A 17,472-nucleotide genomic window follows, 5' to 3' on the forward strand; every position below is an offset into this window, starting at 1 on the left:
ATCAGCAATTGATCTTTTGTTCCTCTTGAGTTTTTGCAGCATCCTTTCTGTTCTACAGGAAGCAAGTTATTTCTTTCCAGGTATCCATAGATTTGGTTTGCAATGATACCAGTAAGAAGCTTGTATGTTGTTGGCAAGCAGGTGATTGGCCTATAGTTTCCAGGGTCCTTTCCTTTTTCTTTATCTTTTTGGATCAAAAATGTCCTTCCAGTTGTCATCCATCCATCATTTTCAGGTGTTTTTAGGATCTGGTTCATCTGGGTTGCCAATCTTTTGTGCAGACTTGTAAGTGCCTTTAACCAGAAGCCATGCAGCTCATCCGGTCCAGGTGCACTCCAGTTCTTCACTTTTCTTGACTGTCTTTGCACCATTGCTTTTGTTATTTTCACGTCTTCCATTTTATGCATTTTAATAGAGTCCTCAACCTGTTTGATCCATTTTGCATTTCTGTTGTGCTTCTTGTTGTTTTCCCACAAATTCTTCCAGAATTTCAGAGCTTTCTCTTTATCAGGCTTTTCATTTGTTGTTACTCCATTTCCATTTTCTAAATTCTTATAAAACTGGTGCTGATTTGCTCTGAACTGTGAGTTTTCCTTGAACTGAGTTACTCGGTTTTCATACCTTTTAATCTTTTCAGCGATGGCAACAACCCTCTGCTTCAGCTCTTCAATTACTATTGCAATCTCCTTATTCCTATTATTATTATTATTATTATTATTATTATTATTATTATTATTATTATTATTATTATTATTATTATTATTATTATTATTATTATTATTATTATTATTTATAATAATAATTATTATATAATAATTATTATATAATATTTATATTATATTATATAATAATATAATATAAATAATATTTATATTTATATTATATAATAATTATATAATAATTATAATAATATAATAATTATATAATAATTATTATTATAAATTATTATTATTATTATTATTATTATTATTATTATTATTATTATTATTATTATTATTATTTTATTTCTATACCGCCCCTCTCCCGAAGGACTCGGGGCGGTGTACAGCCGATTAAAACAAAAAATATACAAATATCAAAATTTAAAATTATTAAAAATATTACACAATTTCGGCCCAGATTAAAACCCCCAATTTAAAACTCCCAATTTAAAATAATTACATAGTTAGCCCTGCCTGGCAAAACAGTAGGGTCTTAAGGGCACAGCAAAACACACGGTGGTTGGAGATCTTGCGTATTTCCGGGGGCAGTTCGTTCCAAAGGGCAGGCACTCCCACATAGAAGGCCCTCCCCCTGGATGTCGCCAGCCGACATTGTTTGGCCGACGGCACCCTGAGGAGTCCCTCTCTGTGTGAGCGGACTGGCCGGTGGGAGGCTATTGGTGGCAGAAGTCGGTCTCGCAAGTACCCGGGTCCTAAGCCATGGAGCGCTTTAAAGGTGGTAACCAACACCTTGAATCGCACCCGGAAGACCGCTGGGAGCCAGTGCAGCTCGCGCAGGAGCGGTGTCACATGGGCGCAAAGAGTCGCGCCCGTAACCACCCGCGTGGCCGCATTCTGGACCAGTTGGAGCCTCCGAGTGCTCTTCAAGGGGAGCCCCATGTAGAGAGCATTACAGTAGTCCAGACGGGAAGTGACGAGGGCATGAGTGACTGTGCGCAAGGCGTCCCGATCCAGAAAGGGCCACAACTGGCGTACCAGGCGAACCTGATAAAAAGCCCCCCTGGCCACGGCCATCATATGCTCTTCTAAAGATAATTGCACTCAACAATGAACTAAAGGGCCACCATCGGTGAGCTGTTGGACAGCATTACTTGGTCTGTTGTGTGGATGTTTGGGTGGTTTGTGGGTGGGGAATTTGTGGTGGGTGGGGGGGGGTGTTTTGGGATTGTTATGCGTGTTGGACCTGGTTTTTGGGTGTTAAGTGAATTTTGTTGTATGGGTATACTGTGTGTACACATACAATGACAATAAAGTCATTGCTATTATTATTATTATTGACAAGCGAATAGAGAAAAACTTTGCTTTTTTCTGTTTAAGATTTATTTTTTTATTTTATTTATTTTATTTTATTGATTTCATTTATTTGTCAAGCCTGTATAAGAAAACAGATATAAGTATAAACATGATTATGAATATAGGATAAAGATACGAATAAATGGGAGACAGGACAAGGATAGTAGGCACGCTGGTGCACTTATGCACGCCCCTTACAGACCTCTTAGGAATGGGGTGAGATCAACAGTAGACAGTCTAAGGTTAAAGTTTTGGGGGTTTGGGGATGAGACCACAGAGACAGGTAGTGCATTCCAGGCGTTGACCACTCTTTTGCTGAAGTCGCATTTTCTCAGTGGTGAAATCCATTTTTTTTTACTACCGGTTCTGTGGGCGTGGCTTGGTGGGGGTGGCTTGGTGGGCATGTCAAGGGAAGGATACTGCAAAATCTCCATTCCCATCCCACTCCAGGGGAAGGATACTGCAAAATCCCCATTCCCTCTCCATTCCTGGGTGAAGGATATTGCAAAATCTCCATTCCCACCCCACTCTGGGAACAGCCAGAGGTGGTATTTGATAGTTCTCCGAACTACTCAAAATTTCCGCTGCCGGTTCTCCGAACTGCTCAAAATTTCCACTACCGGTTCTCCAGAACCTGTCAGAACCTGCTGGATTTCACCCCTGTATTTTCTGCAATCGAGTTTGGAGTGGTTTACCTTAAGTTTGTATCTATTGTGTGCTCGTGTGTTATTGCGGTTGAAGCTGAAGTAGTCATTGACAGGTAGGATATTGGGGATCGAAGGGTTTCTCTTGAAGTTAGAAATGCAGAACCCTAAAGCACAAGATTCTTTGCACAGCACGCAGCCTTTAATTAAGTTAATCACTGCTCAAATGTCTCTTATACCCAATGGCCAAATTGTCTGTTACCTGACCTGGTTTGAGAGAAGGGAGTTTGGGTGGTTGTTTTTTTAAATCATTTGCTGCTGTAGGAAGTTAAGACACTTCGACTTAAGAATTTATTACGGGAAAGGAAACACCACGGGGTGGAACAATATCCCATCCTTTGCAATTAATCCCCAGGATGAAAGCGAATATCAACCCCGCTCGGGAGCACTTAGGTAAATAAGAATCTGCGGCGGTGTAAATGTGAGAATAATTGCTAGCATATGGCAAACTGCAAAATTGATAGTGGAGCAGACAGGTTTCCTGGCTGAGCCCCACGACCTGCAGCATTTTCCTTGTCAGAAACCACACAATTTGTGAAAAAGATGGTGTGATGTCAGGTTAAGCCGTACGGAAAAACAGCTCCGGTTTTTGGCAGGACCTGCGCGCAGGAAATCAGCGGGCCTTAATAGAGTCACCTCTTGAGTTTTACATTCGGGGATTTGAAACCTTGATCATCGTATCGTTCGTTGCCCTGGAACTGAACTGAACGGATGAACTAATATTGACCTGCATTGGGGCGGTTTCAAAAACTAAAGAAAGACTAGGGGTGACATGATAGCAGTGGGAATCCTGCATCCAGTTTTTGGTCACCACACTATAAAAAAGATGTTGAGACTCTAGAAAGAGTGAAGAGAAGAGCAACCAGGATGATTAGGGGACTGGAGGCTAAAATATACGTTGAATGGTTGTCTATGAGCATGGCTAATCTAGTGAAGAGAGGGACGAGGGGAGACATGATAGCAGTCTTCCAATATTTGAGGGGCTGCCACAGAGAGGAAGGGGGTCAAGCTATTTTCCAAAGCACCTGAAGGCCAGACAAGGAATAATGGATGGAAACTGATCAAGGAGAGATTCAACCTGGAAATAAGGAGAGTTTTTCTGACAGAGAGAACAATCAACCAATGGAACAGAAGTTGCCTTCGGAGGTTGTGGGAGCTTCATCACTGGAAGCTTTCAAGAAGAGGCTGGACTGCCATCTGTCAGAAATGGTGTAGGGTCTCCTGCTTGGGCGGGGGGGTGGACTAGATGATCTACAAGGTCCCTTCCAACTCTGTTAATATGTTAAAACCTATTCTACAACACATCTGAAGCAGTGGTGGGTTCCTCCCGGTTCGGTCCGGTTCGGCGTCACCGAACCGGTTCTCCCCCCCACCGCGCTCCCACCCACCCACCCACCCACGTTATTCTTACCTTTTATTTGGCCCCACCCCCAATCTATTGCTGCCTCCTGAGTCCCAGCTGATGGCTAGAGGGAAAAAAACTGTTTAAACTCTTGCCACGGGGCTTCAAAGGGCCGCCCAACAGCTGATCGGTGTTAAAAGCAAACAAATGAGTCGGGTCGTAAGTGCGAGGACTGGTCGCAAGTGTGAGGACCTTCCAGAAATGACTCTGACCAGCTAGCCACGCCCACCTAGTCACATGACCTCCAAGCCACACCCACAAAATAAGCCACGTCCACAGAACCGGTAGTAAAAAAATTTAGAACCCACCCCTGATTTGAAGGCAGGACAAGACGCAAAGGATGGAAACTAACCAAGGAGAGAAGCAACCTAAAACTAAGGAGAAATTTCTTAATAGTGAGAAATAATTAACCAGTGGAACAGCTTGCCTCCAGAAGTTGTGGGGGCTCCATCACTGGAGATTTTTAAGAAGAGATTGGACAGCCATTTGTTTAGAACCGTATAGGGTCTCTTATTTGAGCGGAGGGTTGGACTGGAAGACCTCCAAGGTCCCTTCCAACTCTGTTATTCTGTTAAAGTTGACAATGATAATGTAATCACTCATGTTATAGTTCTACATTGTTCCCCACATACAAGATGCTAATATTCTTTAGGGTGCAAAGAAACTTTGCATAATGTATAGTTTTTCTAAAAATCTCCTACAAGCAGGGGTGAAATCTGAAATTTGTTACTACCGGTTCTGTGGGCGTGGCTTGGCGGGGTGGTGGTGGTAATGTGACTGGGTGGGCGTGGCCAACTTTTTTTTTTTTTTTTAATTTTAAAAACATTTTTTCTACAACCTTAAGATGTTGCAGAAAAAAATCCTTTTAGAAGCCTCTGACGATCAGGCAACTCAGCTGGGATCGCCAGAGGCTTTTAAAGGCATTTTTTTTTTCTACAACCTCTTCGGCCGAAGAGGTTGTAGAAAAAATGCTTTTAAAAGCCTCTGACGATCCCAGCTGAGCCGCGCGATCATCAGAGGCTTTTTTTTTTTTTTACTTTTAAAAGCAATTTTTCGGCCGAAGAGGTTGTAGAAAAAATGCTTTTAAAAGTTAAAAAAACAGCCTCTGATGATCGCGCGGCTCAGCTGGGCATGGAGGGGGGGCACAGGGATTTTTGCTACCGGTTCTCCGGACCACCCGCCGTCATCGCTACCGGATCGGATGATCCAGTCCGAACTGGGAGCATTTCACCCCTGCCTACAAGGCAACAATTTGGATATTACTTTGGAGAAGATTTAAACCGTTGCGATTTTTCCTCCTAGAATGCATTGATTATCATTGGAGAACTCTGTTGCAAAAGTAGAGGATTGAACATTTCAAAGGTATTCATTTATTCTCATTATTTCTATGCTGACTCTTAGGGTTTCCTAGTTTACCATTTACAAGATACTGAGGTTTCCTTTAGCAAAAGGATAAGTAAACTTTAGCTTCTCTGACTTTTGAAAGTGAAAAATTAGATTTATGGTTTGCAAAAATTAAAAGAAAAATTGGATTAGTTGGGAAAACGTCAGGTAGTCCTTGTCTTACAACCACTGTTTTAGTGTTTGAAATGACAACGGCACTGAAAAAAAGTGACTTATGGCTGTTTTTCACACGACCATTGCAGCATCCTCGTGGTCACATGATCAAAATTTGGACACTTGGCAACTGACCGGTATTTATGACAGTTGCAGTATCCCCGGGTCATGTGATCCCCTCTTGAGACTTTCTGACAAGCCAAGTCAATGGGGAAGCCGGATTGACTTTACAACCGTGTTACTCACTTAACAACTGCAGGGATTCGCTTAACGACGGCGGGAAGAACGTTCATGAAATGGGGTAAAATTCATTTCACAGCTGTCTCACTTAGCAACAGAAATTTTGGGCTCAATTGTGGTCATAAGTCAAGGACTATCTTGTAGACCAGTGTTTCTCAACCTTGGTAGCTTGAAGATGGGTGGACTTCAACTCCCAGAATCCCCCAGCCAGCAGCGCTGGCTGGGGGATTCTGGGAGTTGAAGTCCACCCATCTTCAAGCTTCCAAGGTTGAGAAACACTGTTGTAGACCATTTTAATACAGGTATCCGGTCACGCATTCACCGCTGTATGCAATGATGTACCTTTAGGAACATCCATGGGGTTAAGGCTGCCAATCAGATCTCTCACATAAAGTCCGTCCCCTTCATCTTTACTCAGCCAATTGTTGCACGGGAAATAAAAACGGAGGTGGGGCCTGTTCATGTCTGTTACAATCACACGGTCGAGATACCAGCTGGCGTTCATTCCGGTGTTGTCGTGCTCAATCCTGCAACAAAAATAGAGAAAGAGAAAGAAGGGTGCAAGAAGGTTGGCCAATTGTTAAAATCGATATTTTGCAACCTGTTCTGACCCAGCCTTAGCAGAAGCAAGAAACAGATTCCTTGTCACGGAAAAACACTCTTTATTTACCTCTTGTGAATTAATTGCATTCACCCACCAAAAAGTCCAGGCAAGAGTCCTTCAAGGAGTTAAACGCAGTAACAGACCTTATCAGTTCCTTGGGATAATTTCCAGGCCGTGAGCTCCCAGCCGAAAGGCTGCAAATTAAGTTCTGGCAAGCAGTCTCTGAGGCACGAAACACAATGAGCAAAATCTTCAGAAATACGAAATTTGTTGTCTCCTACGACAACCACTCCCCTTTCTTTCTATTTATTCCCCAGCCAGGGAGGAGCATTCAGCATCCACATGTGCTTTGCTTCCTGAGTCTACTCCTTGTCCTAATTGTTCTTGTTGTTCTCCTCTCCTAATTGCTCTGTGCATACATCCATCTGGAACAGGCCCCAGCTGTTCTTCCTCCTCACTCATATCAGCCTCCAAAGGCAGCTGCCTCTCCGGTGGCTGGGAAATGTTGGATGACCCTGGTGATCTGTCCCCGTCCACACACACACACAAACACAGCCAGCCGAGGGTTAAGGAAACACTTTGGAACGCACCCAGTTTCTTTATCTCCAACTTGGCAGCGATAGACACACCGTCTGCCAAGTGCCTTTATTTTCACAGAAAAACAGAAAGACAAATACTCAGCTTCCAAATGTCCAATAACAATAAATCTTTCTCTCCGCAGTTCCGAACGAGGCTTTAGTGACTATCCAAGGTTAGTTTTGTTCGTCACAAGGATCATTGACCACCACCCTCTATTATATAGTCTCTGGGGTGTGGTCCAGTGACTCAGTTCTAATCCCTAGCACGCCTCCTGAGCTGCTGCAATCGTTTATCACGCCTTCGGAGGCGTGCGTCCAGGAATGATGTTTCTCCGTCACTCTGATCCGAGCCACCTGTCTCCCTGCTAATCTCCTCTCCCTCGACCGGCACCTGAGACAGTGCCAGAGGGGAGGGGCCTGGAGAGGGAGGCCTGGCTAATTCCTCTTCCTCATGCTCGGAGCTTTCTTCCTCCGATGGGACAGGCTCAGAGGGCGGGGCCACAACACCTGGCTCTATCTCTACGTCCGACGCACAGTATCCGTCAGAGCCTTTCCCCAGACTCCAGCACTGGCCCAAATTCCTCCCCAACCTCTTCATTGTCCGAGTCTGCCGCCAGCTCCGTTGGCAGCTGGCGGGCCATAACACAACCTGCTGCCCTCAGATGCATTAGAATGGCAGATCCCATAATCCCCTTTTTTCACTGGCTGAGAACGCTGGGAATTGTAACCCCAACACAACTAGAGGATATCTGATTGAGGGAAGTTGTGGCACATTTCCCTTTTGTCAGTGCACTTTTGGCAACAGCCGCACAGACTTCACAAATATAAAGTCAAGACTCTCTTTACCTCTTGAATTTAACACAACAAAGACTTTTATGCAAACTTCTCTCTACAAAGGCAATCAGCTGGTTTCATATTTTTATGTTTTTGAAGTGACAAGCCCTTTGAACATCTATGTATTGTCAAAGAGGGAGGGGGACATTTTGGGAGAAATCTGGAATGTACACTAAAAATTTGCAGTTGAGAGTTAAAAGTTTCAGTTCCTAAACTTCTGACTTAGTTTTCATTACATGAAAACCACGAGAAGGCTAAGAATCTACAGGATAATATCAAGTTCCTTTTGTCTAAGCTGCAAAGTATCGCACTTAATGGATATGGCCTAGATATTAATATATAGAATACTTATTTCCTTTTTATGAACCCACATATTTTAAAATTTAATATGTAATGTAATATACGTATAACCTCTTGAATTTTTTATATCTTACAAAATCAACCACACATCTCCATCTTATGCGTATCATATTATGATGTGTTCTTTCCATACACTTTTCTGCTGCTATTCCTGTATTTTATGCCATATACTCAATCAGAATAGAACTGGAAGGGACTTTGGAGGTCTTCTAGTCCAACCCCCTGCTCAAGCAGGAGACCCTATAGATCAGGGCTGGCCACGTCCATGCCTGGGTTCAGCAAAGGAGGGGGGGGAAGTCCCAATACATTACGTGATGCTGCCATGATGACATGAGTTTGACACCCCTGCTATAGATCAAATCAGGGGTGAAATGTAAAATTTGTTACTACCGGTTCTGTGGGCGTGGCTTGGTGGGGGAAGTAATGTGACTGGGTGGGCGTGGCCAACTTTTTTTTTTTTTTAACTTTTCAAAGCATTTTTTCTAATGCTTTGAAAAGCCTCTGGCGATCAGGCAACTCAGCTGGGATCGTCAGAAAGGCTTTTTAAAAAATGCTTTGAAAAGCCTCTCTTGCAATCAGGCATCTCAGCTGGGATCATCAGAGACTTTTCAAAGCATTTTTTTTACCACCTCTTCGGCCAAGAGGTTGCAGAAAAAAATGCTTTGAAAAGCCTCTGACGATCCCAGCTGAGCCGCGCAATCATCAGAGGCTTTTTTTTTACTTCTAAAAGCATTTTTTCATCAGAAAAGGTTGTAGAAAAAGTGCTTTTAAAAGTAAAAAAAAAAAAGCCTCTGATGATCGTGTGGCTCAGCTGGGCGTGGGATGGGGGGCAGGGATTTTTGCTACCGGTTCTCCGAACCACCCGTCGCCACCGCTACCGGATCAGGCGATCCGGTCCAAACCGGGAGCATTTCACCCCTGGATCAAATCAAAGAAATATTACAAAGCTTTCAGAAGAACATAAGATCTAGGAAATGACCAGAATGAGCTTGAGGGAGGGGTCAAATGTGTCATCAGTCTTGAGTCCCTTTGTGTCCATAAGAGATCTAAGACCAGCCCACCTTGAATTCAGTTGACTCTTATCTACTGCCAATTTGCTTTGACCATTAGTAGTTCCAGTAGAAAGTGTCAGCGTGCAATAAACCTGTATTCATTCGAACTGCCCTGATTTAATGCAACTGACCACATGCTTACAAATGTTTATTTGTAAAAAAATTTAAAAACTAAATAGTGTTGATTTTTTTTGTCCTTATTTATTTATTCATTACATTTATTTGCCACCCATCCCGTTGTGGGGCTACACTACAATGATAAAATGGGGGTGGGATATAATAATAAAATGTAAACATAACTATAGGAAAGCAATGAAATAATTAAAAAACTCAAAGAAAATAGAATACTATATTTTAAAATACGGGGGAGAAAGGAGCGCAAGGGGTGGAGTCAGCTAATTATTTTGATTTATTAGGAAATTTATATTGCCACCTATTCGCACATGACAACTTAAGGCGGCTTTCAGGGGTATAAAAACATCATATAAAACATCATGTATATTAGTTATATAAAAAATATAACTAATAAAAGAAAATAATCAAATAATAAATTAACAAAATAATATAACAGCCTCCCACCCCTCACCTCGGTGACAACATATCACACCAGCCATATAATGGGCTCCATCACACTCTGAATTCCCCAGGCCCGGTGGCAGAACCAGGTTTCCAGCCCCTTCCGGAAGAGTGGGGGCCAATGGTGGGCTGCTGCCGGTTCAGACCAGTTCAGGCAAACCAATAGTTTGGACCAACAGCTGGCCCCGCCCATCCGCCCTGGCACTATCATGTCCTATATAATTGCCCGTTTTTCAATGCCGCACGCATGCACGGAAGGCGCACATGCTCACATTTTTGGTTCCGGGTAAACCAGTTGTTACAACCAGGAGCAGCCCACCACTGGTGGGGCCATTCTAATCTCTGGGGGAATGTTCCAGAAAGAGGGAGCCATCACGGAGAAGGCCCTTCTTCTGGGTCCCACCAGGTGTATCTCCCTAGGGTAGAGATGGCTAACCTTTTTACCATCACGTGCGAAAAGCGGGCGGAGTGCGGGGTGGTCGCGCACATGCATGCCCACACCCATAATTCTATGTACCTGCCCCCCCCACGCAAGCACACGTGATCCCCCCATGGTCCCCCCATTTTTGGCATGTGATGGCACGGTGGGCCCAGTAGGCCCGTTTTTCGCCCTTCCCAGGCTCCCGAGGCTTTTTAGGAGCCTGGGGAGGATGAAAACAGCCTTCCCCACACTCCCCCAGAGGCCCTCCAGAGGCCAGAAATAGCCCATTTGCCGACTTCCGGTGGACCCAGAAGGCCCGAAAATCAGCTGGCCAGCATGCACATGTGTGCTGGAGCTGAGCTAGGGCAACACTCGCGTGCCCACCAATATGGCTCCACGTGCCACCTGTGGCACACATGCCATAGGTTCGCCATCACGGCCCCGAGGGGATGGAACCCGCAACATTTCTTGCCTCCCAACTTTGATGTGTCGGGTAGATGTAACCAGCAAGAGATGGTCCCACAGATAACCTGGTCCCAAGCCATGAAGAGCTTTAAAGGTGATAACTAGCGCCTTGAATTGCACCCAGAAGCAAATCAACAACCAATGCAGCTCCTGCAGGAGAGGCGATACATGCGCACACCAAGGTCTGTACAAAACCATGTGGGCCGCTGCATTTTGCACCAACTGGAGCTTCTGAATGCTCTTCAAGGGCAGCCCCCTGTAGAGCATAATTAGTCAAGTAGCCACCCTTTATGGTACTTTAGGTTGGCCTTAGTCTTCTGATAATACCTTATTTTCCGGATGGCTCCGACGTTATTGGTTTTCACTCGGAACACGTCCGTTTTGCTTCTTTCAAAGGCAGAACTGCTCCTGAAATAGATGAGTCATCATAATGAAATATAATGAAATCAGTACACTCTACATATGGGGTAATAACTGTGGAAACCTCTAGATCAGGGGTCTCCAAATTTGGCAACTTTAAGACTTGTGGACTTCAACTCCTAGAATTCCTCAGCCAGCCATTCAGCCAGAACTTCAACTCCCAGAATTCCTCAGCCAATTCAGAATTCCTCAGTCGTGACTGACTGAGGAATTCTTGGAGTTGGAGTCTTAAAGTTGCCCAAATTCCTCAGCCAGCCATTCAGCCAGACTTCAACTCCCAGAATTCCCCAGCCAGCCATTCAGCCAGAACTTCAACTCCCAGAATTCCTCAGCCAATTCAGAATTCCTCAGTCGTGACTGACTGAAGAATTCTGGGAGTTGAAGTCTTAAAGTTGCCCGAATTCCTCAGCCAGCCATTCAGCCAGAATTTCAACTCCCAGAATTCCTCAGCCAATTCAGAATTCCTCAATCGTGGCTGGCTGAGGAATTCTGGGAGTTGAAATCCATAAATCTTAAAGTTGCCACATTTGGAGACCCCCCACACACACTCTAGATAAATGTTGATTATGAGCCATTCATTATCACATGTCCTTTACATGCCAGCTGGTGGTGGCCGAAACAGATTGTGGTGATTTGTGAGGCTTTTACATGCCTTGTCATGACAAGTAGGTGAAGCCAGGTGCAAGTGAAATGGTCATGCAACAGAGTCAGCAGTGCACAGATGTAAAAGCAGAAGAAATGGAAAGGTTTGTGGCAGTGGTGGGATTCACAAATTTTTACTACTGGTTCTGTGGGCGCGGCTTGGTGGGCGTGGCATGGCTTGGTGGGCGTGGCATGGCTTGGTGGGCATTGCAGGGGAAGGATACTGTAAAATCTCCATTCCCTCCCTACTCCAGGGGAAGGTTATTGCAAAATCCCCATTTCCTCCCAATCAGCTGGGACTTGGGAGGCAGAGAATAGATGGGGGCAGGGCCAGTCAGAATTTTTACTACTGGTTCTCCGAACTACTCTGTTGCAATATTTTCAGGATCAGACTCAATAAGATTAGCAAGAGTTAAAGGTTTAACTATATATTCTTTTATTTACAATAGGCATTCTATATTCACTGAATATTCACAGATAGAAGCAAGGGAAAGGGTGTAGGTAGCTCCTTATATATACAATGGGTGGAGCTATATGTGGGAGTGGTGAATTATGAATACATTAAGAAGTGAAGAATAAGTTAACCCCTGATACCCTGTTTGTACACTATTTACACATTAGAGAATAAGGCATTTACATCTGACAAATCCCCCTCTAAATGCCGATTCGTTATACAGCACCAGTAACACTCAGATTCAGGACAATACAAAACATACAACTTAGAGGTTAAATATTTGTGCTGCTTAGAAGGTAAAGGCTTTGTCAATATATCAGCTAATTGTTCTGAAGTATCGCAATGCACTGCTTTAATAAATCCATCCTGAGATAATTGTCTCACATGTTTAAATTTTATATCTATATGTCTGGACCTTTGTCCAATGGCATCAGATCTAGATATTTCAATGGCTGCTTTATTGTCTTCATGCATAACAAAAGGTAAAGCAGGTTTTTTCCAAACATCTGAAATTAAATCATTAAACCATACAAGGTTATTTGCGGCTTTGGATAAACAAACATATTCCGCTTCAGTCGTTGAAGTGGCCACTAGTTCTTGTTTACCAGTGTACCAGTAAACTGGACAGTCATTTAAGAGAAATACATAACCAGATGTGCTTTTTCTGCATGAGATGTCTCCAGCCCAGTCTGCATCTGCATAACACGTAAGCTTTGGTTCTTTATTATCATTAGGTTCTAACATTAAACAAAAGTCTAGTGTACTTTTTAGATATCTTAAAATTCTTTTAACAGCTTCCCAGTGATACATTGTTGGTTTGCTGACATGCCTGGATAATAAATTGAGTGGTAAAGCGATATCTGGTCTAGTCCAATTAGATATATAAAGGAGTGAACCTATGATTGATCTATAAAATGTGTTGTCCTTGAATTCGGGAGAAGATTCATCAGTATTTCTTAGAAAGTCAGTTTGCATAGGAGTATCACAAGGTTTGGCATTGTTTAAATTGCATTTATTTAAAAGTTCTATGATCTTATCTCTCTGGGTAAGTTTGAATCCCCTTTTTGTCTTATTAATTTGGACACCAAGGTATTTGTTTACCTTGCCTAAAGATTTCAACGAGAAATGCTCATTTAATTTAGTTACAAAAGTTTCTCTTCTCTCTTTATGTTTTCCTATGTATAAAATGTCATCCACATAAATCAATACAAATTCAATGTAATCATCACCCCTCTTGACAAAGAAACAATTATCAGCAGTGGTAGCGTTGAAGTCCATAGTCTTAAGTACTTTTACTAAACAATCATACCACCGTTTACCAGATTGTTTTAGCCCGTATAAACTCTTGTTTAACAACCAAGTCTCATTTCTGTTTGTGTATTGACTGTGAGGTGCTCTTACGTATATTTCCTTATCTAGTTTTGCGTGTAGGTACGCAGTCTGTATGTCATATTGGAATACATCAAGGTTGAGTGCTGATGCTACCACTAGAGCTGTTTTGACACTCTCTGTTCTTACAGTGGGGGAATACGTGTCAGTATAGTCCTCCGGATATTTCTGTGCATAACCCTGTGCAACTAATCTAGCTTTGTATAGAGTATTGCCTCCCTCTAAATTCTTAATTTTATATATCCACCTGGTACCAATAATTGTTTTATCTTTAGGTGCAATTGCAGGTGTAAATACATTTAATCCTTGTAAACTTTCCATCTCTTTCTTCATTGCTAATTCCCATTTTTCTTTTTCTTCGCGAGGAAGTTTTAGCACTTCCTCATATGTATTAGGTGTTGTTGGTTCACCATCCATATGCATTACATAATCCTTGTATTTATTTGGCATTTGATTTCTGGTGCTTCTAATGATTTTTTCGGGTTTACTATCGTTATCATGCAAATATCTTGCTTCCTTTTTTGTTAGTGTGTCTGTCTTTATTTTGTGTTGGCTATTTGTCCAAGTCTTGGTTTTGTTTTTATATTTGTTGATATTTTGCTTTTCTATAGTCCCTTTCTCGTGAGATTTTGTATCTTTATATTTATTTGGGAATATTTCATTAAGATGTAATTTAGACCAGTTGGCTTGTTCATGGAACACAGCTGTTCTGGAGACTATAAATTTGTTATTACTATCAATGAATCTGTACCCTTTAGTGCCAGTCTCATATCCCATAAATCTGAGTCTTCTGGACACGTTCTCTCCCTTTCTTCTTAATTGTTTAGGTATGTGTACGTCTGCTGTGACTCCAAATATATGCATGTGTGCTAATTTTGGTTTTCTATTATACATCACTTCATATGGTGTCTTATTTACAATGCTGGACCATGTTCTATTTTGTGTGTAATTTGAATAATGTAAGGCTTCTGACCAGAATTGTTTGCTTAAGCCAGCATCTTCCAATGTGCATCTAATCATGGTTTGTAATGTGGAATTTTTCCTCTCTGCAATCCCGTTTTGGAACGCAGAAAATGGACTAGATGTGTAATGTAACATTCCTTTGTCTTTTAGCCATTGGGAGAATTCTTTAGACATGAATTCGCATCCTCTATCTGTCATAATTTGTTTTATTTTGATGTTGTGTTGTGTTTCTATGCGTTTGTAAAATTCTTTAAATTTTTGAAATGTTTCATCTTTGTGTTTTAATGTATAAACAAATCCATAGCGGCTATAATCGTCCACTATTGTCAGGAAGTAACGTTTTCTATAAGTGATTGATGGAGTTAATGGACCAACTAAGTCCATGTGTACTAAATCAAAAATTTTGTTAGTTGATCTAGTAGATTTTCTTGGCCTGGGACTAGTTTTTAGTTTTGTAGATTTACATACTGAGCATTCCAGATAATTTTCACAATTTTTTATTTTAACACCTTCTGCGTGTTCAGTCATTTTTTGTACTACAGGAAAACTGGCATGTCCTAACTTCCTATGTAAGATGTGAGCACACTCATCATGAATTGGTTTACCTATTTTTGGCTTTTTATCATTGTGTGCATCTGTGTGATCATGAGATATTTTACATTCATCATTGTCACTGTTGCTAACATTCTCATCATCTATTTCAATACAATCTTCCATATTTGAATCAATGTTATGTAACCATTTTTCTTTTGTTATCAGATAAGGTAGGCCTCCTTTAATCATCACAGTGCCTATATTTATTTTATTCTTTTCCAAAGTTGCCTTTCCTTTTGAAAAGACAATGTTAATGTCAGAATCTCTGCTTAGTTTTATGGCACTTAATATGTTATGAGGTATTTCAGGTATTAGTAATACCCCCTCTATTTTTCCTAGACCAGGCAAGGTTACATTTCCTCTACCTAATACTTGAACTTTTTCTTGGTTAGCTACCTTAATTACAAATTTATCTTCTGCAAATGAAGACAATATATTTTTGTTATTAGTGGTGTGATTAGTTGCTCCAGAATCAATAAGCCAATTATTGTTCTCACTTTGCTGTGTGTTAGTGTTGTCTTGTTTATTTAACCCATTCAGTGAACCAGATTTTCTATCCTTTGAATTGTCTCTGCCCCCTCTGTTCTCTCTGTGATTTGGTGGGCTCCTATATCTATGTCTTTCTATGGAAGGCTGTCTATAATCGTATTTGTTTCTGTATTCTGATCTATATCTTTCTTTTAAAAATTTTGGGCAATCTCTTCTATTGTGTTCCCTGGATCCACAATTATGACATTTAAATGTTCCACTATATTTTTCTTGGAAAGCTACTTTCCTATATGGTTTGTGTTCTGTGTGATTGTTAGAACGATTCCTTCTTGAATTATCTTCTGTTATCAATTTGTTGGACAGACTTTCTATGGATAAATATCCTAGATTGATTGTGTCTAAATGTGACATAAAATTGTCCCATGATGGATCAAGTGAGTTGATAATAACACTTTTCATTGTTTGGTCTGAAATCACCTCCCCCCTCAAATGCAGTTCAGCTCTTATTTTGTTCAAAGATATTAAATGCTCACTTATGGAAACCCCTGGTTTTATCCTAGATGAAAAGAAATCTTTAGATATTCTTGTGGTGGTAGCTACACTGTCACTGTGAAACAAATTAAACATGCATTGAATAATTTCTGAAACAGTCAAATTTGGCTTAATGCTGTGATACATTGCAGGAGACACACTAGATATTATTAAGAAAAAAGCTCTATGGTGTAAATAATCTATTTTTAGAGTCCAAGGTCTTTTTGGGGGACTAGTGATAAAAAACAGTAAGTTTTCCTTCATAAAGACAACCTGGAGCTGTTGATACCATTCTTGTAAATTAATGCCATCAACCCTTAGTTTTGGGAAGTCACTGGGTAAATTTCCGACATTATTGAGTCCATTACTTACAACCTGAGGTAGTCCGTGGTCTCGTAAATGCAGAAAATTGCAAAACGGCGTGGGGATGCTCGCTACGAGTCTGCATGGTCTTCTCTCCAGTTCATGTCTTCCCGGACCGTCTGCGTAGTTTCGCGCATGCGCGTTGCCCATTTCTTCTTCGGCGTCGTCGTGGAAGGTTCTCCCCATTGCGGCTTGCTCGCTCTGCTCCTCTTCAGACGAGTCGGTCTCTGGTTCGACTTTGGGAGTCCTGACGACGGTGGCTGCTCTTCCTCTTCTATTGAGGGCGTTGGTGCTTGCTTCGGTCTGCGGCGTAGGGCGGTATCGGCAGGGCTCTCTGGGTTCGGGCGTCAGCGCTCTCGTAGTCAGGATGGGAGCGGGCAGGTCTTGAGGCATTGGCTTGCTCGCTCGTTTCTTCGACATCTTTTTAGTAATTTTTAGTTTTGGCCCAAATGCAGCAAAGAGCGTTTTCATTGCTGATTTTATTTGGTGTTTTGTTGAATCGTCCTCACTTTCTGGTTCTGATTCTTCTGAGGTGTTTGAATCTTCTTTTTCGTTTTCGTTGTCTGATAACGTTTTTCGCGCCAGAAATTTTGAATTGAGCTTGCTGATTGGCTCTGCTTCGCTCATCTTGGAGGCCTGTTGAAACCAAGATGGCTGCCGTTCAAATTTTCGCGCGGGATCACCGTTTTTCTTCTTTGTAATGATTTTCTCCGCAATCATTTCACTCACTATTTTTGGGTCTTTAGGCTTTTCATTAGTGATGTTTTTCTCTCTCGCTGCTCCGCTGTTCTTCAGCATATCTTGGAGGTTCGCGATGAG

The 17,472-nt window shown here is 41.9% G+C and overlaps 1 protein-coding gene across 1 annotated transcript in view; it reads right to left on the reverse strand.

Moving 5' to 3' along the window:
• The window catches only part of LOXHD1 (lipoxygenase homology PLAT domains 1), a 257,303-nt gene that overhangs the window by 218,960 nt on the left and 20,871 nt on the right, over positions 1–17,472 (reverse strand). Inside the window, exons 4-5 of the mRNA XM_087885022.1 lie at positions 11,136–11,216; positions 6,261–6,445 (exon numbers count right to left, since the gene is read on the reverse strand). Of these exons, the coding sequence (XP_087741148.1) occupies positions 6,261–6,445; positions 11,136–11,216 (266 nt within the window). The remainder of the gene's footprint in view (positions 1–6,260; positions 6,446–11,135; positions 11,217–17,472) is intronic.

This window comes from Pantherophis guttatus, chromosome 2, assembly GCF_059756535.1.
Source record: "Pantherophis guttatus breed Tessera chromosome 2, ASM5975653v1, whole genome shotgun sequence".
NCBI classification, from domain to species: domain Eukaryota; kingdom Metazoa; phylum Chordata; class Lepidosauria; order Squamata; family Colubridae; genus Pantherophis; species Pantherophis guttatus.